Here is a 26,992-nt window from a genome sequence, read left to right as displayed (position 1 = left end):
ACTCTGAAAAAGAGACATTTTAATATCTTAATTCTCTAGCAAAACAACTGCATTACTTTTTTTACTAACTGTACACACTGCCTTCTGTTTCATGCACATTTGTTTTTTAAAGTCTCAGTCATACAACTGTGCCTTCTTAGACTATACCACTGAACTTACTGAATCAATTTCTATTCATTACTTTGATAAATCAAGAGGGGTTTCTTTAAAGCATCAGTCACTGCAAGACCTCCTTTGTGAAGTTACTTCATTACCCTCCTTGTCTGTCCTAAGAGAGCAATCATACCACCACTCTCTATTTTGCAAAAGGCTACAACAGGCAGAGTCTCTCTGCACACTAACAATGTCTTCAACTGCTCTGAAGAATTATTCATTCATTTTTCTTCCTTCTTCCTCCACTGCAATCAAATAATTAACTGCCCTACAAATTCAGGGAGGGGGAAGAGATACATAGAACATCAGTGGAATGGAAGCAGTTCATTCTGTGATGAAGGAGAATATCACTTATATGAAAGGATATCAGATCCTTAAAACAAAAATATAGCAATCTATGCTTGTAGCAGAACTTCTACAGATAGGAGACAACTGATGTTTCTAGGATGCAATGACTCCTTTAAGCTTGTTTCCCTTCAGATCAAATGACATAGGCACTGCAGTAAGCCAATTTGCAAACAATAGCTGAAATGATAACTTGTACAGAATTGTTTGGCACAGACATCTACAATTAGATGCAGGATTTCCTTTTAAATTCCAAAGGGACTTCCACATCCCTGTCTTTCTTTACTACAGTTGAACATGAGGAACAAACAAGGTGTTCCTAACTCCGGAAAGAGGAAGAGAAGAGGGGAAAAAAAAACCCCAAGCTGCCAGTAAAGACAGAAAGAAAACTTGATCATGCCCACATGGACTGAAAATAACTTTCAAGGGTCAACTACTAAGCTAAAAAGGAGGCCCCTATTCCCACATAGGAAAGAGGGCATTTTTTATTCTTGTGAAATAATTTAATCATAAGACTTTTAGAACACTCCTGAAAAATGGAATGCTGTGCAAAGAAACTCGTTGCTGTTGTGTCTTATTTTGATAAAGACATATCAGACGAATAAAACAACAAAATCAGGAAGTGGGTGGCTTAAAAAACACAGAGTTGCTTGATTTCTAATATTAGTTTCTATCCTTGTGCTACATAAAAAAGCAAAAAGAATGGTAAATGTTGTTTCCAGTCTTTCTTCTATTCCTCCACTAGGTGTCTTCTAATTCTTCAGTTTTTCAGGGCAAATTCAGACCATGCACAGTAAGAAAGTCTTTGCTTACAACTCATTCGCAGAATTGTATCTTAATGTACAAACAGAAATGCCAAGGGGAGACCTGTATGAAATGTAACTATTCGAGCAATAACAGAATTCGCAGTTCCACAACTACAGGAACAATTGCAGCTTCCCTGCCACGTGGTATGCCTCACAGCTTCCATGCCTCTCCTTCCATAGGAGAGAAAGTGGCTTTCACTCTTTATAATCAGTTTTCCTGAAAACCTGGCTAAGTAGCGCAGGTGTATAAAGGAATGAACCCATCATACCTGTTTCTGCTGTTCCAAAATGTGTTGCTATGCTTGCTAAAGATCCGTAGATGGCAGCATTGATGCAGTAATTAATCCTCACCACAGCAGAGGTCAAAACCATTTCACCAAACTGTTTCTTATTAGAGGTTAAACCCCATTTTCCAATGTAAGAGATCTTAGAACCAGGCAGTAGACGCACTGGGCCAGGAACCGTCTGGCAGTAAAGAGAAGCCAGATCCAGGATCACTGCTACAAGACACTGTGCCAATCACTCGCTCAACAGCTGTGACAGGTTAGGCCCCATCATCTTGGAAATAAACGATGTCATCTAGACAGTAATGAGTGCTGTGAGCCATGGGCCACTGGTATAGTTCTTATGGTTGTCTCCATATGCCATCAAATTCGAAAGTAGAAGGAATACAGAGATGTCCAACATCCTGCCACCTTTACTGCCTTTTCTTCTCTCACTGCTGCTTGTTCAAAATAAGCTTTGCACTCCCTCTCATTTCTGCTGTTTGGGTAAGTGATATGAATTTGGTGGCCCAAATCATCACACAACACAGGGCTCTGTTACAAGCAAATGAAGGCAATGTCCCAGATGTTCCAGGACAAAAATAAAAAAGCACTAACAGGCAGTATGATTTGTAGGCAAAGGACAAAAGTGGCAGAGAACACAGAGTATACAAGTCCCTGTTCAGTTTCACTGGTCCATCCTATCTTAAAGCCACCTTTACCAACACAATGTCTACATAAGGAAAACAGCTGCTTAAATTATTGAACTTCAAATTTATGCCCTGACTTACTCTCCTAGGCCTCTTGTAGTGATAAAGCTCAGGATTTTCAGCTCCTTCCCTTTAAAGTGCATATGTGTGTGTGTGTGTGTGTGTGTAGAATAGATACACTTTTTGTAGTTGATCAGTTGGTTGAGTCCTCTGACTGGACCCGGCTCCATACCTGAAAAGACAGCAACTCTGAAACCACCTGCTTGCAGCCAGCTCTGCTGTCCACCTGAGCCAGCTCAGAGCACCAGCGGGCCTTGTCCCGGTGCTCCGATGCACTGAGCATGCTCACGCTCAGCCGCTCTTTCATTTCCCTCCAAGGACAGTGCTGAGCCTACACACCAAGGAAACCTGCCCAGCAGAGTTCCTAACCAACCAGATTCACTGCTGTGCAGCAGGCACCGGGCTGCTTTGTCCCAGTCTGGATTATGCCAGCCCCTTTATCATCCTGATGCTCCCTCTCGTGTCACCTCAACTCCACCACAGCACACCAAGTTTCACAACCCCAACAACACTGCTGCTTGTTCATCTGTGCCAGGGACAGGTGGCATAGGCAGAACAGCATTAGAAGACTGTCACTTCAGCAAAGCAAGCTACTGGCCAGGGCTGGGCAAAACACAGTAAGGCACCCTTGAATTTGAAGTGCTGACTCTAATTCACACAGCCCACTCTCACTTCAGGTACTTTCGATAAAACACTTCACTGGTCTGCTAAAGCCTATGTAGCAATTTTTAATTGTTAATTTCTGATAACATATACTCGGCCTAGTAACTGAGAGAGCTTGTCCAAACTCCTGAACTCTGGAGGAGTCAAAACAACTCTCCCAATTTCTGCACTTTATTTCATCACAGGAATCTGAGTACATGCAGCTCCAAATAAAGACATTTCGTTTGAAACATTAACTCTATTCCTGGGAGGTGTATCAAGTTTCAGAACAATACTTCTATGCACCTGAGACCTTTAAGAGCAGTTTAATAGTAAGAACATCACATACCACACACATAGTAAGGAAAGAGTATTGAAAACACTCTCCTGGACACTTCCAAAATAGAACAACTAACTCATTTCATAGTTCCTGACAATGCAGATTTAAAAAAAGAAAATAAAAAACTTGAGTATTCATGCAGGTTTTAATAAACTATGAAATATCTGTCATGAAAAATGTGTACTTGAATTAAAAAAGCTGCTTCCCAACAAAATGTAACACAGGAAGGCAGAACAGACCCAACAGTCTAAGAAATCCATGAGCTAATATTAGACTATGGACATGCTGAGATTGCTGGTGTGTAAAAGACCACTGTCTCTAGTCCACTACCCCACTGTCATAGACATCTCAGAGACGCCACTTTCATTTTAATTAATTCCTGAAGTATTTTTTCTTTCAAACGCTGACAGTGATAAATAGATGAACTACAGGCCAGATGCACTGTCTATTTTTAGGCTATTTAGTGACAGGGTGTGTCCTGGCTGTACAAGAGAAGGTGCAGGGGGGAGGGGGGAAGGGCGTAGGGGTGGGAAAAAAACCCAAATGAACCCCGGAGAAGCATGGAATATTCAAATTTTTTTTTAAAGGGAGAATACAGGAGCTCCTTCCTCAAACCATACCATGTTCTAGCAAAACAGAGAAGAGAAAGCAAAATGTGATAGTAAATAAGACATGTCAGGTACAGCTAACTAGGCTGCAGTTCTCTTAAGCTGCTCTCTTTCACATTCCTTCAGCTCTGCTGCACATTGCATTTATACCCACTCAGACAGAGGACTGGGAAAGGAGGGACAGCTATGCCACGACACAGCCTCTGAGTAACACACACATGGAAAAACCAGAAACAACCACAATAACTTTATGCATTTAGTGCCATGACAACTTTTAACCAGTAGTTTATTCTTAAACATTCACTATGGTGAACACAAGACGGGAATAAAAAATGAAGCCAGTCTTCATCAAGGCTGAGAACAGTAACCCAAAACTGCATGTGAACTCACCCACAACAGCAAACCAGTAAGTTAACAAACGGACATGGGAGAGTTGCTTCCTGCACCACTGGTGCAGTGAACCATGCAAGAAGCTTCAGTGCTTTATTTTCAATAGATCCAAAAGGTGGAAAGTTTGAAAGGAGAAGAACATGAGCTCAAGCCTGCTCCCTACCAAACTGAGGCAGAGGGTAATCCTTCTGTCTCACTGTGTGCAGAACTTCTCTGTATCAGCTGGACAAAGCTTACATTACACAGTAAGTGAACAAGCAAAACATACTTTTCTGTACCATGACTAAACCGCTGAAAGACCCAGCAGTACATTAATTCTGCAAAAGCAACAGCATGAAGGCAATCTCTTCAGTGCTGCACTTTGAGGTTGTTGCAAGTGATCAAACCCATTTTTCTGAGGCTTACTGCCAGTTAGTGAAGGCACCATAATAGACCACATGCACTCTGCCTTATCCTCAGACAGGAAATACATTGGCTTAGCTTTAAACTACTTAAAACCAGCTTTAGCACAACAGAATGCAACTAAAATTACCTTGTCTACTGCTCGAACTTTAGAATACCAAAAGAAGACCCCGGACGGAAGTGGGTATTTAATTCAGTAAAAGATGGAGCAGAGGAAGTACTCACCCATCTGAGGGAAACCAGTGCAAGGCACTCATTTCTAGCTGATAAAATAGCAAAGGAAACAAAAATACAGCCAGGTGCTTCCTACAGCAGAAACCAAAGCAACAGGGCAATGCAACGCAGCAGAGCAGCCCACTGCCTCTCGCAAACCCCAGGCAGTGCAACTTTTGATTTGGGTGTTCACCTCCATATGCTTATCACCCTGCAGCTGCAGCCAGCCTGAGCACCTAGACAAGGAGTATGCAATTGCTGGTAGAGCAAACATCTCTTTTCAGCCTACTGCTGCCAGACAGAGCTATCCCTCCACACCTAGGGGGAAGGCCTGCCAGCCTACAAGCAGCAGAGAGGTTTGGCTGCCTCTTCTCCACCAGGAAGGCTGTGAAAAGCCTGAGTGAAAGCAGAACACAGACCAACATGTCTATGCTGCAGCAAACCAGATGAGTGGCTAACCTGCCAGCATACTCAACTGGGCCGCTGTTATCCACCTGTCTAAACAGCGGGACTTGATTGCAGCTGCCCTCACAAGGCATGAACTCCCCTGCAGGGTCAGAACATCAGCCACCCACCAGACAAAATGAGACACAGCTATAAAAGGTCACACTTCCCACCCTCCCTGAAGAACACAACAAGCCAAGAGACAACTCACAGCATATGGCTTCTCTGAGCCCAAGCTCAACATCTGCCTGCTTTCCATTTAAACCCAGAATCACTTTTGTACTTCCTCTTTAGCTAAGGGAGGCACTGACCGTCCACTTGCCTGTTTTGGTATATTCACAGTGCAGTTCAGCCTGGAAGGTGCCTGACACTTCTGTATTTTTTCCCAAAACAAAGTACTCTTGCCTAGGAGAGTTCAAAAGTCCAGTTCTTCTCTTCCAAAAGATATACATATGGCACTAAATTTCACTGAACAGCTGAAAACAGTGCTTTGTTCTGCTGTAGCATGCTCTGGAGTTGCTTTACTAATGATAAAGCCACTGAAGAGTTTTCAACACTGCTTAGTCCTTTCAAGATAATCCTTAATCCTAAAATATTAAGCACTTTTAAATAGATTTATATTTCTATAGGGTGGTCAGGGTAAGATTTGCAGCTCATTGCATTTAAGAGGCCTTTGGAATGATCACAAAAAACCAAGTTTCATATTAGTTCACCTAAACAGGAAAAAACCAAATATTTAAAGGTAATCTACACACCAAAAATCATAGCCAGGTCCTTCCCTGTGATTACTTTACCCATCACACTGACCTATGCAGACACCTACACGCTAACACAAACACATTTAGCTGAGCTAAACTCCATGACTCCAGGAGAGAGGGGCTTTTTTTCATGGAAGTTATCTTGAGCACTAAATGAGGATCACCTACCTACATTAGTTTTACGGTCAGTGAAGAAAGATGTTCCCACAAACAAACCTCATTCTGGCTATTTCTGGACTGCAGGACTTCGTTGCTTCTGGCACCAAGTGCACATCCTGGCAAATTCTTGATGACATGTCAGGTGGAGACTGAAATGTAACTGCTCCCCTGCTCAACATAGAGCTCTCTGCTCCCACGTCCCAAAGACTGCCAGTCAGAGACCTGAAGCAGCAAGTACTCTACAGAGAATATGGAATGAGCTCCTTCTCTGAATGGCTTTTCTAAAGGGTGGATCTTTTTTCACGTCGACAAAGAGGAAACATAGGAAGTTAAATCTTCTTCACCTATATTCCTTTGTGAATGCTCCCATCCCACCTAAGATATCTGCTGCAGTGACACAGCTGAGAGATTTTACTCCATTTTTATACAAGCTAAAACCTCTCTTCATACAGCATTTTTCAGCAAAGCTCTTGAATAAGCATGTTATTTTTTTAGACAGCAAGTAATATATAGAAATATTGCTCCTGTGTTAATAAAATGTTCTAAGTACAGGCATAAACAAAGTTGTGTATTCAAGTGAATCAAACTTCTCATTTGAAACGCAGGGAATTTCTGTCACTTTCAGACTGACTACTATCCAAGGCAATATAAATAAAATGGGGATTTCCACAAAAAATCCACCAGACTATGCTCTACTGAAAATACATTTACATTGTGCTTATTAGAAACTTATGCATAACCAAGATGTGTATTCTCGCAGATACCTTTTTATGGAAACCTTAACCTAAAATATGCTTTCATTATACCACAAACACTTAAAAGTGTGTTTTAAAAAGATATGTAGTACAACAGCCCAGCCTGACCACACTGGAAATATTAAAAAAGTTTGACTGTTGGAAGGTAATAGAAATACCAGTTCACAGACACTGCACCTATGTGAAACCTTAACTTTTAAGTATGACCAATAAAATAGCTCAGAACTAGCGAGATTACGTCATTGTTTCCTGCCTGTGAAGAGGAGCTATTTTAGTTAAGTGAAGCTGAGCAAAGAAGAGGAAGTCTAAATCTTCTACAGATTTGGGGCCATGAAAGAAGCATCTCTGAAGAAACTCTGTAGTGCACAAAAGGTGAGTAACAATCCCTTATGCTGTGCTAACAAAGTAACTTGGATGTTTATACACGTTGTTAAGAGACTTCGTTGTTCAGAAGCTAAACATGGGAATTAACTCTAGAACTAATGAAAAGGTATTTAATTCTTTAGTGCACTTTCAAAACATCAGCATCATTCTATACATAACATTTAAAGAAAAATGATTGCATTTGTAAAAGCATAGTACCATAAATACTGTTGTTTTGGATTTTAACAAAAATTTTAAAAATATGCAATAAATGAAAACATTGGTAAGTACATTTAATACTAAAAGAAAAATATTTGTTTTCATCACACTAAAACCAGGAGAAGAGTGTTGCTTGGTCTCTCTCTGCTTCACTGAAAGTCACGTTCTCCTTGGGGAAATGCAAGCAAACACAAGGGACAGGCAAAGTAAAAAGGGGGATTGGGAACAGAGCTACACGCATGGTCCTTTAAATGGAACCACTGTTACCTAACTTGCAATAAGAATCTGGAGGAAAAGATTTAATTGTGATTTTGCTGTGAAAGTCTTGTTCTTGTACACGACACCTAGCTGGCCTTCCCAATTCACATCAGACATTCAGAATGTCAGTTATCATTACAAAATTAAAAGATTGATATAACATACAGACAAACACAGAGGAATCATTCAGAATTAACACAGACAAGCCTTCCAGAAACCAGTGACTCCAGGGGCTCTTCAGCAAGTGCTTTAATCAATACCAGTAAGTAAACGTTATCATTATGAAAAATGGCAACTAGGGCAAAAACCATCCACCCAGAGACACCCAAAGATCTGCTTGGGCTGACCTGGGAGGTTCCAACCTGAGCTCTATGCAGACAAGTACCGATGAAAAAGCAAAGTATCTCCAATTGTGTATAAATGCAGACAGGTAACTCATGCTTTTTTAAAATCTCAGTATTTCTTACCTACATAAATGTTACATTTTAGGTTCTTAAAAATTAACTGGCATGCATTTAAGCTCACAAAGTTGGGAAACAACCCACTGTGGCTTTGACACAAATAAGAGTCTCCAACAACCAACCAGAAAAAAAACCCAAACAAACCCAACAAAGCCTTTTTGTTACAGCAGGTCCATTCTTTGAGATATCTCAAAACTGTCACAAACTTGAAATAACCCGCAAATAAGGCATGGAACCCCTGGTTTTCCTGAAAGAAGATCACACCAGATTCAGCTTCCTCTCTTCCCATCAACATCAGCCTACTGGTTATTTCGAAAACATGACCTGACCAGAAACAATTACAGTCACTGCAAGTCCAAAGGAGAGAAGTGCAAAACCAAACTAAAATCCATGATGTTTCTTAATATTCAAGTGAATTCTTCTACCTCTTTTATACATTACTACTCAATTCACCTGCTAAATCACTCAGGATATGGAGCTTGGTAGTCCTGTACTATGTCATACACAATCACTAGCAAGAGAGAAAAAGAAAACAGAACTAAAGAGAAAAAGACCCACTTACAACGTGCAAGGGCAAGGGCAGGGGGGAGGTGTGTATTAAGCAACATTTGGACAATTTTGTGCAACAGTAGTGAAAGTGGAACAGTGTGCCAGATAATATTTGAACTATGCTGCTAGCATGTGCTCAAAATTTTTAAGCATATGCCATCTAACTTTCAATAAGGTTTGCTAGCATTCTTTAATTCTTTTGTTCTTCTTATTTTTAGAGTTCTTCACACAATGAGGAATTTTAGAGGCATTTATACAGATGCCCTCCAAACCTCTTTTTTGCATTTCATGCATTGCTTTTCCCATACAAAACATAAATTCTATTGTATGTTCTAAAGTCCTCATCTGAGCAGAAAACACCTTTTTTTGTTTTGTACAGCTGAAAAAACGACCTTGAAATTAAGGGTTAGATATTTCTATGCACAACTTTTTTATATATCTGTAAACTGGAGAATTGTAAGAAAATTAGAAGCCCAAATTTCATATTTCAAGGCAGATACTAACGTATATAAAGATTTAACAGGTCATATTTAAGTTAGTTACTCTATGGGCACTCTTCTCAAAAGCAGCTGGTATTTGCCAGTGTCAAACCAGGATGCCAGATTAATAAACACTGGTTCATACCCCTATGCATTCCTATAGCGCTGAGAAAGTATTTGGTAACATTACAGAGAAAACATTAACCAGATGGGCAGTAACAATAAACCTTTTTTTAATGCATTCTTCACTTCTGGAGATAAAACTCACAGAAACTATGCACCCTTCTGCTCTTGAGAACAGTTCTGGTGCCTAATCTGATACTGCAGAAGTTCCTTGGCTGTTTGTCACAAGTGGGAAGATCAGACAAACAACTAACTTGTTCCTCCTCCTCTTCACAAAGCTGCCACAGGACTGGGTAAAAGGCCATACAAGAGGAACCCTCCCACATAAAGTCATGAAACTGTGACCACAGCCAGAGCCAGGAAAGTGCTAGGAGTGAGGGTTAAACAAAGCACTCACGCAAACACAAGGTAAGGTCTGCCATCCTCACAGGCTCCAGGGATCCTCTCCTTCAGCTCTCATCACCTCAGCCTGCACAGTGATGTTTCAGATGTTCAGCTCCTATGACCAAGAAGCTGGAAGAAGGAACACAACTGTGCTCTGGGGCAGCTGCCTACCAGCCAGGAACTTCTCCCCTGAACAAATACTGTTCCCATATAGCCTGGCTGGAGACTGTGCTGCTTCCCATCTTTTTACTTTTTTAAACAGGAAGTCTATTAATCTATTCATTTCATTCGTATGCTGGGTGGGTGGTTCTAATGCACTGGGATTAAACACTGTATTAGAAGCTATGTAGCCAGTAAACCAGTTTTTTAGTGTCTTACGAGTAAGCACCTGTTCTTTTGGGAGTTAAGTAGCTCCTACACAAATAAAATGCAAAATCAATACTCTTTGCATATCCAAATGTCACTCCATGCCATGCTCACTTGTTTCTATTCATAACTAGCTTTAGTCAAGAATTTTTTAACAGGAACAACTTGGAAGAAATATTTTCTTTAGAAAGTAGCTCTCACAGCTCAAATAGAACTGTTTCAATCTAATAATCAGTGACTGACACACAACTGAAGTGTCAATCTTGACTTTTTGATTCCTTATATAAAAAAGCACCTTAAGTAATCACAATATTTTATTAAAACATGCTTATGAATACTATTTTCACAAGTCTGACAATATATATTTCCTTCAGAGGATGATAATGTATCTGCAGTCAGAAAAAGCAACAAAGCTAGCACATTTCACAGCTAAACAATACAGTCTCATCACTAAACACCATCGTAAAACAATCTTCCTGTTTGTTTTTAAAGATAAATTTTATTTGACTGAGAATAACTTCCCATATTTTATCTAATTTTAGGGTATTTATGGAGTGCAAATACTATTCCTAAATTCAATTAAATTATGATCCCTGAAAATCCCCACCCAGAAGAATACAGGATTGCATCACTGGTCTTCTACAGTTTTGTGTTCACAGTGGGATTGTTGGTGAATGCCACTGCACTATGGGTGTTCAGCTGCACTACCAAGAAGAGAACGACCATAACTGTATATATGATGAATGTCGCATTACTTGACCTATTTTTTATGTTTTCTTTGCCTTTTCGGATAATCTACCATGGGACAGAAACGTGGTCTTTTGGAGATACATTCTGTCGGATCATCAGTGCTTTCACTGTATTTTATCCAGCCATTGCTCTGTGGCTGCTCACTTTTATCAGCGTAGACAGATTTATGGCTATTGTCCAGCCCAAACATGTCAAAGAACTAAAAAATACAAAAAAAGCTGTGCTGGCTTGCACTGGAATCTGGATAATGACCCTCTCAACAACATCCCCACTGCTGTTTTTACGATCTGATCCAGACCAAGCCTCAAATTTTACCACCTGCGTGAAAATGCTTGATATCATCCATTTAAAGGAAGTAAATGCATTGAACTTTTGTCGCTTGATTTTTTTCTTTTTGATCCCCTTGTTTATCATGATGGGGTGTTACCTAGTCATTATTTACAATTTTATTCACGGCAAGACTTCCAAATTGAAACCTAAGGCCAAGGAGAGATCCATAAGAATTATAGTTACTTTGATTGCTCAGGTACTCATCTGCTTTGTACCCTTCCACATTTGCTTTGCCTTCCTGATGTTGCAAGATGAAAATACAATTTACAATCCCTGGGCAGCCTTTACCACCTTTCTCATGAATCTCAGTACCTGCTTGGATGTTATACTGTACTACATCGTTTCCAAACAATTCCAGGCAAGAGTCATCAGTGTAATCCTTTATCGCAATTACCTTCGAAGTGTGCGCAGGAAAAGTTTTCGAACTGGAAGTGTAAGATCACTCAATAATATGAACAGTGAAATGATATAAAAAGAGAAAAAATGTCAGGGGACTTCTACAACGTAAACAAGTGATTTCTTTTCCAAATTCTAGCACTTGGCTACACAGAAGAATTTTCTGTAACCAAAAGTAACAGATGTATTTGTTCCACTGTAATTATGACAGAAGCAGAATAATAATTGCACCTCTTTTTTACTTGCTCAACATCTTTTATTGTTTCACCTGAAATGAACTAAAACCTAGCATCAGTGTTAAACTTTCCAATGCTTTTATCACCTCAAAAGACTGTGAATGTTGTTAGATGTGAAAGTGACTATTAATATAATAAAGTAGACAACACTGAAGAATTATGATGCAACGTATATATTAATTTTTTATATTTGCATAATCAAATGCTCCTGAAACTACTGTATATCCCACACTTCTGAAGTTAACTTCATTCTCTCAAGATCAATGTCATCATGACTTAATGAGAAGGCATATCTAGGGAAAATTCATACTGCACTTAATTAAAAACTTCTTTGATGCAGATTTCTTTGTAACTGACTACATTCTGCAGTCATAAAAATACCATCAAAGGGTACAATGGTCAAAGAGTTCATTACCTTACCTGTGGGTATGATGTGCACATTTATTACACCTAACTTTTGCACAAAGTATCTTTTTAAACATATGAAGATATTAATTTCTCCAGACACATTGGCAGCCTATGTCCTAGCAACAAACTCCAGGTAACAAACATGATGAGTAACTGCAGTAGCTATTCAAGCTTTCAACTCCTTTTGAATACTCACACACTACAAAAAAATGTGTCTTTATAGTATCAAACACATGCTTTTTGTCCACTGTAAATCAGTCTTTAGATACTTTCAATAGACTCTCTGCAAAAGTAGAAACACAAAAATGTCTAATATGGTATTTAATATTAAAAATCTTACTCCAAGAGCTTTTATTATTACCTCAGAGTGCGCAACACATGGAAACTCAAGTCTCTACGATCTCACCTGCCAGAAGCTTAACCACAAGGGTTGCAAGCTCTATGGTTCTACTGTAGCATGCACATCTTTCATGAAGTGCAGAAATCTCAAACATAGGTTATGCAAAAGTGAACCACTGAACACTTTTAAAGCTGTAAGAACTGCAGCTGCAAGCACAAAATGGAGTAACAAGCTCTAGCATTCAATTTTTGAAAAACATACAAAATACCAGTATGAAATGCATATGCATTTTAAAAGTGAACATAAAGCATAGGACTGACAGTTCTGTTGCCTTTCTGATTTAGGACAGAAATCAGCACAACCTGATTCTAGTTTTTACAAATTGAATGGATCCAAAGAATTTAGACTGAACAAATATAGCAATAATTTGTGCACTGCAGGGCATGTTGCAATCATGTTAATAGAGCAATGGGACTAACATATTGGAAACTAATCATTATATGGATAAATTCTAAATTAAACACAAATCATAGCTAAGAAATAAATGTTTGAAATTATAATAGTTGTGCCAAGAACCTTTACACTTTGGTTCAAAAGAGGATTAAATTTAATTTGAAGTGTTACATGAAGAAAGGTTTTCTAAAATAAAATTTTCAGAAAACAATCCCTTGAAACTATATCTAAAATGACCAATTCATTAGAAGCTACTTACAAACCAGAAGGCAAGCTGTTGATGGTGATGCCAAACATATACTGAGTGATTTCTACAAGGAGAAGATCAAACAAAGCTGAGAGCATCCAAGCGCCCAATAAAAAAGACTGGAAAAAAAAGGTTAATTTGAATCAATTCAACAGTTTGAAAAGAAGGTTTTAATATAGCCCTAAATATAAGAAAAAATAAGAAAACCTCTACACTAGTTCAATTAAGACTAATTGAATCTTTAACACAATGTAATTCTAGGTCTACTTGTCTAAATACTGAAGAATGAAGTGTAAGATTGTTTCCAAAATTAAATTCCATGGGTCTGATACCTTACAACTGATATAGCTGCAAACAGTAATTAGAATAATCCACTGACTGCAAGATATTATCAATATAAATTTAGATTTATGAAAACCAAATTATCTTTAAAATCCTTTAACATATATATCTATGCAACATGCTAGAAATAAAACTGCAGTATTCATCTAAGAGTACAGGACTAAACTGTACAGAAAAGTTTCTATTTAAAAAAACCCTCAAAACTGGAACTTACTGAAAATTTTCTGCTGCCATATCTTCTTTCAAATATTCTAAAGTTGTAAATGAGCAGACTGCTGCAGAATGTGTCTTTCAAATCAAGACATATTGTTCTTCCACATACAAGTCTCCAAATCTGGAAGGTTAATGATCATCATGTTAAGCCTCTCTTCCTTCAAGGAAACTCTTTACAGAATTTGTGCTCAGAGGGAATGCAATACTGGAGTCAGATAACAGAAACGCAGCATAGTTAAGGAAGGAAATACAGAGAGTAGAATGTTATGGAGAGTTCAAGAAGTCCCTTTAAAATATTTTCAAGGCAGATGTCTAACTGTTAAACAATTGAAATTAACTCAAATGCACTTTCATGTTCTTTTACATTTACAAATAAAAATGTAAATCACAACCCTAGTGAATTTAGAATTATAAAAAATATTTTTGAAGCAACCTCTAGATACAAACTAGTACAGTGTAACTGTTCTAAGAAAGTCTAATCTGACCACCTTGCTCAGGGCCATGTCAAGGTAAGTCTTGAACACCTCTAAGGATGGAAACTGCTCCTCTGTTCCATCAGTCTCACAGTGAAAACCTTTTTCTTTAAATGGAATCTCTAGTATTTCAATTCATGCCCATTGCCTCTTGTCCTTTCACTGGGCCTGGCTCCATCTTTTTTGCTCCCTCACATTAGGTATTTACACACACTGGTAAGATCTATCCTAAATCTTCTCTTCTCCAGGCTAAACAACCCCAGCTCTCTCAGCCTCTCCTCATACACCAAATCCTCCAGCCCCTGATCAGCCCGGTGGCCCTCCACTGGACTCTCTGCAACATGTCAAGGTTAATTTTGTACTCAGGAGCCCAGCACAAGGGACAGATGTAGTCTCACTGAGTAAAGATGGTCACCATCCAGACCTCCTTGTGAGGCTCTTCCTAATGCAGCCCAGGATGCTGTTGGGCATCTTAGTCACAATGCTGCATTGCTGGTTCATGTTCGACTTAAGCCTTCATGAGGACCCTCAGGGCCTTTTCTGTAAAAGTGATTTCCTGCTGCTCAGCCCACAGCTTGTACTGCTGCATGATGTTATCCCTCTCTGATGCAGGAGTTTGCATTTGCCTTTGCTGAACTAAGGTTCCTATTGACCCTTTTCTCCCCCTCTAAATGGCTGCAGAACTAAAATGTATAACAACTACAAATCCAAGTTTTACATCACCTACAGGCTTGCTGAGAGAATGCCATGTCCTGCTGTCCAAGTTATGAATGAACACACTAAACAGTACTGGCCTCAATCCATTTCACTCACCATTCTTACTATCCCATGTCAACATGCCCAATTTTAAATCCTAGCCTGAGTACCACCCCTCCTGAAGTCGAGACTGGCAGGGCTATGACCTCGCAGCTGAGTATTTCCGGACACACACTAACTGAACAGCCCTCACACAGACTATGAAAGGCTTCTAGCCTTACTGCTCTTTGCTTTAGCCAGCTTAAAAAATACATAGATATGATATAATGAAGATCTTTCACACACAGCATCTTCACTGCTCTTGAGGGTTCTCTGTATGGGGAGAACGACCTTTTAGTTTTGGACAGCACGTATTTTGCCTTCCAAATCAAATGTACTCTTCTTCAACTGTTCACTTTAATTCCTGTGCTCTCTACCAGCTTTAAGAAGCGTTAAAATCCAACATCCAAAATGTTTGTTCAGCCCTTGAAAAAATTCTTTCCATTAAACACATCCTTGCAGGTGAAATTATTCTAAACAAATTTTCTTTTAAGAGTTCTCATTTGGATATTAGCACCAGACAGGAGTTAAACAATCTGCTTTCTCTGATCTCAGAGGTACTCAGTGATATAGTATATAGCTTACTCCAAAGGCTATGGCAGTAAGTGAAACAATCTCATGAAATAAAAAATCCAAACTCACAAATTCTCCAAAGCACCACAATAAAAGTGTTGTAGCTTTTACTGATACTTGCAAGTGTTTATGGTTAAGATACAGTAGAGATGATTTCTTTGAATAAAACACAGCCACTACTGTTTTTCAGCAGATCAAGCATATGGAAAGGGAGGATTTTTCTAAAGACAAATTGCAAAACAAACAAACAAATCCCAAACCCTCACAATTCCCATTTAAAACTTGAATAGTTTCTCAGACTTTTTCATTCCCCTCTCCAGACACACGACTATAACATTTTTAAAATGCAGACATAATTTATGTATTTTCACTGCACAGCATCAGCAAGACACTTGAAAAATATGAGTAGTGCTCTTGCAGAGTTGTAATTTATTATTACAATAAAGCTCTTGTTCTTGACAAGAAAGATTAGAGAAAGTGCAATAGCACAGAGTATCACTAGTTAGGTCTAATAATCTTTTAAAGCTTATAGGCTACAACCAACATCCTCAAAGACATTAATTTGACTACATACCTTCTGTTTGATGCAATTGTAAAATCTGTGGTGTATGATAAACACAGAGGCATTTGCTGACCCTTCTCTACTGAGCAGTAGTTTGCCACTTCCAAAAATTAAAAACATCCCAAAACAAATACCCACAGAACTTATCTAATCACTTTTAAGTGCATTATTTCAACATTTAAAGCTGATACTACAGGATCGTTAATTAAACTTAAAATAAAACCTTACAAGATACAATACCTAAAAGATAGAGTATCTTAGTTTGAAACAGGAATGAATAAGAAATTAACCAATTCAGCCGATTGCTGAAGAGCATGACAAACTCCCCCATCAACTGAAATTTTCAAATTAGAAGCAGCAGTTCTATTCAACAGGCAAAGTTTAGTTTTCCACAACTAACTACAACAGAAGTTACAGAATGAAAGTTACAGCCTCCATTGTTAAAATAAATCATTTATCATCAGCGTGCCTAATCAAAATAGCCCTCTTCAGCCTCAAAAGTTAAGCACAATAAGATACTGACAGTCATATCAAAATACTTGAATTATTAAATGGGTTAAATCACACTTCATTCATAGCAAGTTTCCAAATGCCAGTGCCTGAAAGAAAAAAATTACAAAAACCAAGTAAGTTCCCAGACAAGACAAAGAAGTGGAAAGCTATGTTGATTGTTTCAGATCAGTTTTTCTCACATTTTCCAAAAAGTAGCATACTGGGGTGGCATTAAAAAGGGCAAGAACAAGCTGGTCTACAGCAGTTCTTTACCTGTTCTTACAGAACAAAGGGAAAGAACCAGAGGACCAACAGACTGTGGGGGAAAATTGCACAGAAGATCACAGTTTGCAGTCTCTTTTCACACAAAGTGAACAGACTCTTACCTGAAAATCCTCTTTTACAGCTTGTAGGTTATACGCAAAGAACTTCTGATAATGCTGGAAGAGCAGAGTCAATAGAATCGAGATGGCACTTGGGACTAGTAACAAACTCTTTGACAAAGGCGCTTTATCTTAAAGACAAAACAAACAAACCATTTTAGAGAAAAGTCTTTCACATTCAAGAAGTGACATATTTAAACAGGTGACTGGAAGACATAATAGCAGTGACACCATCTTGACTTTTTAGCTCAACAACTTCGCAAGTTTTCAAAAACTTGCATATAGATAGGAAGAACACACTAACCAAATGAAATGTTTAGAGATATTAATGACAGTTAAATATTAACCAGACATTTTGTTTCCAACATTGTTTCATGAAATTGTTTGGCTACAATTAAACCTAAGTTCTCTGCACCTATAGAGGTCAGGTCCTCCTATGCTGCCCTGCTAAGTCTCAATCACATTTCAGGAAATAAAATCAGCATTCTTTTTTCTAGCAAAATATACATGCACATCTAGTTAAAACAAATACTTCTGTTTCCTTTGCATTAGGGATTAAGATTAGCTTTTTCTTAGGGGCTATGAAGCAGGAACCAGCTGAATAAATGTCCTGAATAAATTGACTTTCTTTCCACTACACTTAGATCCACCATTCAAGGGAGATTTACATGATACTCATCTTCCTTCCATTCAATCATTACAATTATTCATAAAGAAATTACTAGAATCAGGATGTTTGTGAAATCAGAACTTCTTTCCTTCTAGGAGCATGACTTTTCAGAAAGGACACTCGGAAGAAAGCAAGCAAAGAACAGAGAAATCTGCAATACACATCTTACATTTACTAAAAATTGCCAAGTAGAACATCCAGCAGGAGTGTACCCAGCAACTCACCCTAACCTGTTGGCGCAGTTGATGCAATAAAACACAAACTCTTGCGCAATTCAAGCCAATACAGAGACTCTGAAATATTATTTATTCTATGACTTTTCTCCTTTTCAGACATGCAACCTGAATCACATATACTTCCTTTCCAAACACCTCAGCTATGGCACAGAATCCATTCATTTTCAGCCAACTATTTTTGCAGGGTATTACAAAATCTGTAGCTCTGTTGTCATTCTAAATATAATAAAAGGAGCAATGAGATTACTTTAAAAGTATTAATGGAAGTAAAGAGCAGGAACACAGCAGGAAGAAAACTGCATGAAACAGCATAATAAAATAAACATTTACTACCTGTCCAGATTAAAGTGACTACCATGAATGATTTTTTCAACATCTGCAGCACACTAGAACAGTGAACTGCTGTGGTGGCCGGTGAACACACATTACAAGGGACAGAGAGTTTTCAGTAAGACAAGTCCCTAGTACCACAAGAACCACTTTATGTTAGGGTGACCAAAAAGGCTTCTCCCAGGATGCAGTGTTCTGTTAATTCAGTTTGAATTCCCCGGTTGGCTGTCAGCTCTACCCCCCCTCGTCACTCCCCCAGAGCTCCCCATTGGCCCCCGTTCCTTGGTCCCGCCTTTTCCCCGCCCCCGGATAAAACTGTGAGCTGCGGGATCATGTTGGTGTTTGCCTCTGCACCCTTCGCCAGTGTGGCAGCAATAAATGCTGCTGGCGGAACGCACACAAATGCCCTTCTGGACTCTTTGCTACCGACTGTAACACTGAACGCACCCGTGCGGCTGTGGGGGCACGCGGGACCCCACGGAGCCGGGCAGGGACGGTATTAAACTGCTAGAAAAAACAGATGGTAATAGGCATGAAAGACAAGATTTTAATTATGGCACAATCCCACTGCCATCGAAAATATGGTTCTTGCTACATAGTTTAGGCATGATCCTCATCCAAGTATTAACTGATGACATCAAGAAAGACTTTGATGGGCACTGTTAGCTGTTCACCACCTTGAAGTCTGCAGTCTTCTGATGTTCACCATGTGAGGAAAACATCTTCTTTGTGGACTATAATGAAAACTTGTACTTAAAACTCCTAATTCAGTCCACACCCATACTTTTTGAGTTCATTATTTAAACATGCAGTTTCCATTTAAGCAAGTATGGCCTTAAAGAACTATCCTTTTAGAGAAATTAGGCAGTGACTTGGATTGACACAGGTTGATGTTACGCTGCTGAATATAAGCTCTACTTTAATGATTGTATGAGACACCCAGGCAGAAAGTCTGGCTGATTCTTTTTTTTAATCCAAGAAAACTGTCCACCTTTCAATCTAATATCTTTCTTTGGGTTTTTTTTTTGCTCTCCAAAAATAAAGTCTATATTCTTTAGACATCCATTTTTTAAATTATTCATTCTTCTGATTCAGTTGGGCTTTTCAAAACAATCTGAAGCCATCAGAGTACTGTAGAACACTGGGGGAAAAAAGAAGCTGGAGCTTCTTGAAAGCTACTATGCAGACAATATGCACACACGTTCATTTGAAACCTCAAGCAATACTCCCTCAGTTAACTTAGTTAAATTAACATTTCTTAATGTGAAAAGGTCAATTTTATAATCAGGATACAGATTTTTGATTTGAAAGTACAGCCTAATTCAGCAGAATTGTAGTAGTCACAACAGTAAACATTTCTGAAACAAAGTCTGATAAAATTGTTATTTTACTATCGAATGCATTTACTTTATTTCATTAATTTTAAGAAATTTTCTTAAGAACTCATTAATCCTATAATACTTTTTACATAAGGGTCACATTACCACAAAAAACCATGACAATAAAATCTCCAGATATCCCACTCTGTGTTTTTCTATACAGGTTTAAATGTAGATTTTACTGCATTTTTTATTATTAGATCATTTTTACATTACAGGTAATATACACTTTAAATACTTTATCCTATCAAGTTAATTCCTAATCTGAATGCATTCAAAAATAACCAACAGAACCTTATCTGTGTTCTCCAAAAGTGTGAACACACATTTTTATTAAGACCTGCTTTTAGCCTAGACACTTTAAACCTTGATATAGAGGAAAAGTACTTATTACTAGACATGTGATCAAGTGAAAAACCACAGAAGCAACTAACCCATGAATCTGACAGTCACCCACAGGGAACATCACGTGAGTAACGGAAACTTCCACTCTCCAGCTTCTCATAATGTATCATAGTTGAGAAATTTATTCTTGTCCGCTGAACTTGAAAAATATAATAATGCATCCTCTGAAAATCTTTTTCCAAGTGTTTCACTGCACAGTGTAGCAGTTTGCTTTATCCCTCAACAGGATATAGATCCTTCTCAAGGACTGCTGCGAGGCTGCAGGGAAGGAGCAACCTTCCCACTGTTGTGGAATGTCTCAACCATGTCAGACCAAAAATTACTAACAATCCCAGATTTCGCACAATCGGGCATTCTGACATTCAAGTCAAGCTCCTTACTTACAATGCAAAGGTAAAATTTAGAAAGCAAAGTTCTAATCCAATGAATGTGCAACCATGTGTGAGATGGAAACATGTACCACCAACCTACCAGTCTGCTGGCAGCACCAATGCAAATGTGCACAAGAAGGAGAAAACGCAGTGTTTTTATACCACACAGAAAGAAGAATAAAAGGATAAACATTAATTTTGACCCTGAAAGTTAAAATATATCAAATACTGTCTTCAAAGGTCTTGAAATAAATTTGCAATCCCAAACTACTCCTTGAGTGGCATTTCTTTCAAACAACAGGCAGTACTGGTGCTGCAACACATCTACTGAGCATCCACCTCAGTACACAGAGAAATTTCTTTAATAATGAGCAGAATATGCCCATGCTACGATGAAGAGCAAGGAATTAACTTCCACTACAGACCTTTGCTTCTTCCTGGTGCAATGGAAAAGTTTCCCCCCAAAACTGCCCTCATAATCTCATGGACAAGTGTCCCAACCTTCATGCTACCAACTGTGCAATGTGAAGCTGATCCTAAAATGACATAAATGAGAAAACCACTTCTAAGTCTGAACATTCCACCCCTGCACTTATTACAAAGCCCACAGATCCTCTTCTTCCACAACTTACTATTCTTCTGGCCGCCAGTACCACTTTTAAAGTACAGAGAATGAAGGATACAAGCGTCCATCTGTAACAAACAGAGGGGGAGGTTTATGGCACAACTGCTTGAATTGCAGCTTCAGAAGCCACTGCTGCACTAATGACAAGAATGAGAAAGCTACAGCAACAGCTACAGTTTTCAAAAGGATTTCCTGTCTCTGCCTGTTCACTACTCACAGGTGAAGAGACAGCAGATGGGCATGCCAAAACAGGCAGCCAGACCAAGCTACTGTTGCAGAAGAGCTCTTGCGGGAAGACTTCACCCCTGGACTGCTATTCCAGGCTCCAGACTCAAGTGTTGACTTGGGAGAGGCTCTAATTGCCAGTTGATGTGATGAGCCAGCTGATGAGCAGTGGCTGCAAAAGCTCAAATTAGCTCAGGGCAATTTCTGTGGGGATCCCCACTGAGCTTACACCACAGCTGCAGACAAAATATGCTGTGTAACAGCTCTTTTTTTCCACTATCATCCGCAACTTTCCCAAACCCAGCTGCTATAAGGCAGGCACATCACTTTCAAACACAGTTAACTGCTGGGGGCTACTATAATGGCACGAAATACCCACAAACCATTTTTTAAATGTTGATACACAAGATCTGTGAATCTTTTAGATCATAACTGATACACATCTGAATGCACAGTACTTCTCAAATGCACTTACGGAATCTGCATTTTGGGTGGTTGTTTTTCCTGCATTAAACCATCATGCAGATATTAATCTATTGTATTCCAAGACCTGTCCAAGATGCTGCAGCAGGCTCACCAATCAGCAGTGATGTTTGATTGCAAGTGAAAACAGTAAGAGTATCACTGCAGGAACAGTTTTTCACCAAATGCTTCTAAATTTAGTATTAAGTAAGTCAATAAAGTAACCTGCGATCATGCTTTAAATCTATTTTTTAAAGGCACAGGTAAGTCTGTAATCAAACCACTTACCTACACATTTACTGTTTAGAAAACTGCTAGATATAGCCTAGGTCACAAACTATTAAAAAAAAAAAAAAAAGGAGATACAAAAAGAAAAAAAAAAAAAAAAGCCTTTGTTTCTAAAAGCAACACTTGAAATAGAAACTGAATCAGGTTGAAAGTAACAGAAATATTCACCCCACTGAGCAGAATTTTCTTCCTTCCAACCAGACCCATGTTACCACACTACTTTTAGTATACACTGTCAGAAATACGAGGTATGGCTACACTGCAAGACCATGTGGAGATCCCCACACAAGCTTGAAACGAAATGAGCTAGTTCTGCAGAAGCAGAATAGCCACAGTTTTGTGGCCTTCAATGCTATGCTGCTCCCAGGACTCAAGCTAACCAGGCTGCACTGTGGAATGCTGATGTACAAGCTAATTTGCTTTCCCATATAGTACTGTACTGCATAATATTGTTATGCACAGAAGTCTTATGTATTCAATACATGCTTCATTTTTCCTTCAGTCATACCACAAAGCATCAATTTACATAGATTTATTATTTTCCTCTGCACAACATAATTCAGTCCTGCCAGTTATGCAAGCAGAGGAGCAGAGAGATCCCTTCTTGCCTTGGGGACTTTTAACAAATTGCTAGCACTGCACTACAAGGTTCACAGAGAGGTAAAAGCCTAAGCTGCATGAGCGAGTTCAAAGGATTCTACTCCCTACTACTACAAGAAGTAGCTTGTGTGCAGTAGTCAAAGATTTTCCAGATGTAACAAGTGTATATGCTTTAAAACATGGACTCAAATTTTTCCTTAATAAAGACTAACTCTTAACAGGCTTTCCTACTTCACTCCTGTGCAGTACATAAACAGCAGTGAAGAGTATTGGGAGGGGATATTACAATGTATGCAGAAAGGTTTGGTGTTGGTCTAACTGGTTTAAAGTGTTGGTAAGGTCTTTGTGTCTTACAATGGAAAGCCTTCCTGTGTACCATACTTCACTCCTGGGATGCAGCCTCTTGGCAAACTAAGCAGCACTACAGTAAAACAAACAGCCAGGCCATTCACACACTCATGTGAGCCTTTGCAGAACTGCTGAAGTGTTTCAGCAGCATTGTCCATGGGACCGAAGCTGCCAGCAGACTGCAACACAAGCAACCAGCCTGGGTCTGGCACCACAGCCCACCTCTCAAGCATCCCTAAAGCCAGGCGCTGGCAGGATGCCCCCTGAACACACTGCAATGCTCTTTGACAAGTCAGCTCAGCTCGGTTAGTGTTCTGATAAGCCATTGCATGTGTTTGTGCTGGGTCTCCTACTAGTACCCAGAGTCCCCAGCTCTTTTTTCCAGAGCACACCAGCTCCTCCAGTATTCCAGATAACAGAAACAGTTTCCACAGCAAGGGCAAACTGTCTATGTCCTTTTAAAAGGTGGTGTTCTTTGTTTCCTGGCTTCCCTATCTCATAGTTGTACCATGTACCAGGTATGTTTATTTTTATTTACATCTCCTCATCCAAGCATTGTAGATGTTAATCAGTCTGTCAGAGATGGCACAGCAGGCTGCAGGAGCCTTCAGTGTGACCTGGCACGATCATTCTTATTGCTGCTGAATCAGGCGTCCACTTATTTTATCCAGGGTCACTGATACAGGTCCCATTATCCACCGACACTGCCTTCTGCTAGAGGTTACTGCTCCCAAGCCCAGGGGCAGAACACACACGTATAGTTCCCTGGTGCCACATCAGGCACTGATTCACTAACTACCTGAACCATCAGATTCTGTGCAGCAGCGATGGAATCCCACACACCTGCTGCTACCGCAGCAACTTCTGCTACACAGACAGAAACAAAAGTCTGAGGGCACAGGGACACCTTAAACTGCTACAGCTGTGCCCTAGGTGAGCATATGTCACTGCCACCTAAATCCACGCCTCTACTGGAGTTTGTCAGTGTACCCGTACCAGCCAAGTCTTATTGTAAAAATCCATTTTAGGTCAGCTGGTGAGTTCAGTAAGAACGGATGTTGTATCCGTTTTTGAGAAGAAAAAAAAGTACATTTGGTATGAAGCTGTGTCAGGGAAGGTTTAGGTTAGAAAGGTTCTTTACCCAGAGAGTGATCAGGCACTGGAACAGGCTCCCCAGGGAAGTGGTCACAGCACCAGCCTGCCAGACTTCAAGAAGCATTTGGACAATGTTCTCAGGAACATTGTGTGATTCTTGGGCTGTCCTGTGCAGGGCCAGAATTTGGACTTGATAATCCTTTTGGGTCTTTTCCAGATCAGGATATTCTATGATTCCATGATACTCTTTTTGCAGATTGACATACTGTCTAGGTTTTTTCCCTACCACAAGTATGTTTCTTATGACAAACATTTCCCACTCATCCTTCTGATGGACCTATCCTGGAAAAACTTGTAAATACTGACTGTCACTTTCCACCCATTCAGTCAAACAAGGATACTTTTCCCCCTACATTCTTTCTCATAGAATTATACCCAGATACGTGCCATTGAAAAGTCCCTCTACAATATCTATTGGGGGGTATGGGGAGGGATAAAAAATCAGGAGCTGTGAATCAAGGTACAGTATTATCAGCTCCATCTGAAGAAACACTCTTCCCTTCTTTGAATTCCTCATACAAAATGCAGCTACAACACTCCTTAAATGCCAGAATTATTCCCCCGTAGTCAGAGGGTGCTATCACCCAAACTTGGATTTCACAGCAACATAGAATCAACTAAGCTGGAAAAGACTTCTGAGATCATCAAGTCCAACCTGTGACCAAACACCATCTTGTCAACTAGACCATGGCTCTGAGTGCCACATCCAGTCTTTTCTTAAACACCTCCAGGGATGGTGATTCCACCACCTTCCTGGGCAGCCCACTCCAATATCTAATCACCCTTTCTGTGAAGAAATTCCTCCCAATGTCCAACCTGTACCTCCCCTGGTGCAGCTTGAGGCCAAGTCCTCTCGTCTTGTCCTGTCGCTGGTTACCTGGGAGAGGAGGCTGACCCCGACTTTGCTTCCTTTCAGGTACTTGTAAGGACTGATCAGATCACTCCTCAACCTCCTTTTCTCCAGGCTAAACAACCCCAGCTCCCTCAGCCGCTCCTCACAGGACATGCATTTAGATGTTTCATCAGCTCCACTGCCCTTCCCTGGACATGCTATAGCACCCCAATGTCCTTCCTAAATTGAGGGTCACAGAACTGGACACAGTACCCGAGGTGTGGCCTCATCAGTGCTGAGTACAGGGGGACAATCACTGCCCTGGTCCTGCTGGCCACACTATTGTTGATACAGGCCAGGATGCCACTGGCCTTCTTGGCCACCTGGGCTCACTGTTGACTCATGTTCAGCTGGCTGTCAACCAGCACCAGGTCGTTTTCCTCCGGGCAGTTTTCCAGCCACTCTTCTCCAGATCTATAGTGCTGCCTGGGGCAGTTGTGACCCAAGTGCAGCACCCGGCACCTGCCCTTTTTGAATCTCATACTGTTGGGTCTTGGACCGTTGATCCAGCCTGTTCAGTACCTCTGCAGAGCCTTCCTGCCGTCCAGCAGACGGACATTCCCACCCATCTTGTATGGAGCACGCAATTAGTCAGCAAAGCTTTGACTTATCATTTGTCCTCGCCTGCTCTTAGGACTGTAGCGCCCAAGTCCACACCGCAGCCAGGTCAGTTCCCCACTGCTGCTTCCAGACGCTGCAGATTCTGTGTCCTGTAAACAAGCTCAGAGCCAACCCTCGATACCTGTGAAGTCAGTTCAGGTAGCACCAGGACATGAAATTATTTACATGTGCTGCGTGTAAAAAAAAATAAACCTAAACAGAGCTGGAAGCACGTTAGTCCTTACGTTTGCCTTATCAATAAACTGGTTATAAAAAATAAGTTTGATTTCACATTAAGAAAAGAGGGTTTTTGCTCTTTCTGATACGTATCTTGGCATGGAGGTCTATATCGATGTATGCAGATACATACATACATACATACACACAGAGACACACACGGACATACAGACACATACATACACACAGGCAGACACATACACGCAGACACATACACAGACACACCCGCGGCTCCTCCCGCCGTCACGTAGTTTAAAAGTCCAGCCAAGAGGGGACCGAAGCCAGCGGCTCCCCCGGAGCTGGCGGCGGCAGCGCCGCCCGGGCTCCCACCCCTGGCCGCCGCCCTCCCCGGACCGCGGCGCGGCCGGTACTCACAGAACCCGTTGGAGCCGGTGCTGGTGAACATGGCAGCGGCCCGGCCCGGGCGGCGGGCGCGGCTGGCGGAGCCCCCGCGGTCGGGCAGCCCCCGAGGAGCCGCGGCGGGCCGGGGCCGGGGCTGGGGAGGGCTAAGGCGGCCGCGATGGGCCAAACGCCGCCGCCAGGAGACCGGGCGGCGCCCCCTGCCGGGCCCGCCGGGCGGGCGGCGGGGCGCGGGCGGCGCTTCGGTCTGCGTGTGTTATCTGTAATTACTGGGATCTTTATAAATGGAAAGGGCTTCTTTCCACTGCGTGTGGCAGAGCGCTGGAACAGGCTGCCCAGGGAGGGAGTGGGGTCTCTTTCTCTGGATACATTCAAAGCCCACCTGGGCACATTCTTATGTCACCTGCTCCGGGTGACCTTGCCTTGGCAGGGGGATTGGACCAAATAATCTCCAGAAACCTCTTCCAGCCCTAACTGTTCTGTGATTTCGTGATTCAACACGATTTAAATTTTATATTTGTAAGTGCCTCGACGAAGCCTGACTCCTCACACTTTGGAAAACTCTG

At 40.6% G+C, this 26,992-nt stretch overlaps 2 protein-coding genes across 5 annotated transcripts in view; one reads left to right on the top strand and one right to left on the bottom strand.

Moving 5' to 3' along the window:
• UBAC2 (UBA domain containing 2) overlaps nt 1–26,570 on the bottom strand; it is an 87,899-nt gene extending 61,329 nt beyond the window's left edge. The window contains exons 1-4 of one of the 3 annotated variants that reach the window (XM_048295864.1): nt 26,442–26,568; nt 17,247–17,374; nt 13,967–14,086; nt 13,423–13,529 (exon numbers count right to left, since the gene is read on the bottom strand). In XM_048295864.1, the coding sequence (XP_048151821.1) occupies nt 13,423–13,529; nt 13,967–14,086; nt 17,247–17,374; nt 26,442–26,472 (386 nt within the window). In that variant the 5' untranslated portion in view covers nt 26,473–26,568. Of the gene's footprint in view, nt 1–13,422; nt 13,530–13,966; nt 14,087–17,246; nt 17,375–20,292; nt 20,312–26,441 lie in introns of those variants that run through there. The other 2 variants (XM_048295865.1, XM_048295866.1) reach the window with 2 other exon arrangements.
• Nucleotides 7,330–12,261, top strand: GPR18 (G protein-coupled receptor 18). 2 transcript variants are annotated; one of them, XM_048295868.1, is made up of 3 exons: nt 7,330–7,420; nt 9,779–9,908; nt 10,793–12,260. In XM_048295868.1, exon 3 carries the CDS (start codon nt 10,837–10,839, stop codon nt 11,800–11,802), a length of 966 nt encoding a protein of 321 aa, XP_048151825.1. In that variant the 5' UTR covers nt 7,330–7,420; nt 9,779–9,908; nt 10,793–10,836; the 3' UTR covers nt 11,803–12,260. The 2 variants fall into 2 exon arrangements, with proteins under 2 accessions (XP_048151825.1, XP_048151826.1); XM_048295869.1 differs by lacking the exon at nt 9,779–9,908 and having other exon boundaries at nt 7,350–7,420; nt 10,793–12,261.
• Nucleotides 26,571–26,992: the final 422 nt, after the last annotated feature.

The sequence above is a fragment of the Corvus hawaiiensis genome, chromosome 2 (genome assembly GCF_020740725.1).
Source record: "Corvus hawaiiensis isolate bCorHaw1 chromosome 2, bCorHaw1.pri.cur, whole genome shotgun sequence".
Classification (NCBI taxonomy): Eukaryota; Metazoa; Chordata; class Aves; order Passeriformes; family Corvidae; genus Corvus; species Corvus hawaiiensis.
This window is presented reverse-complemented; position numbering and strand designations above follow the sequence as displayed.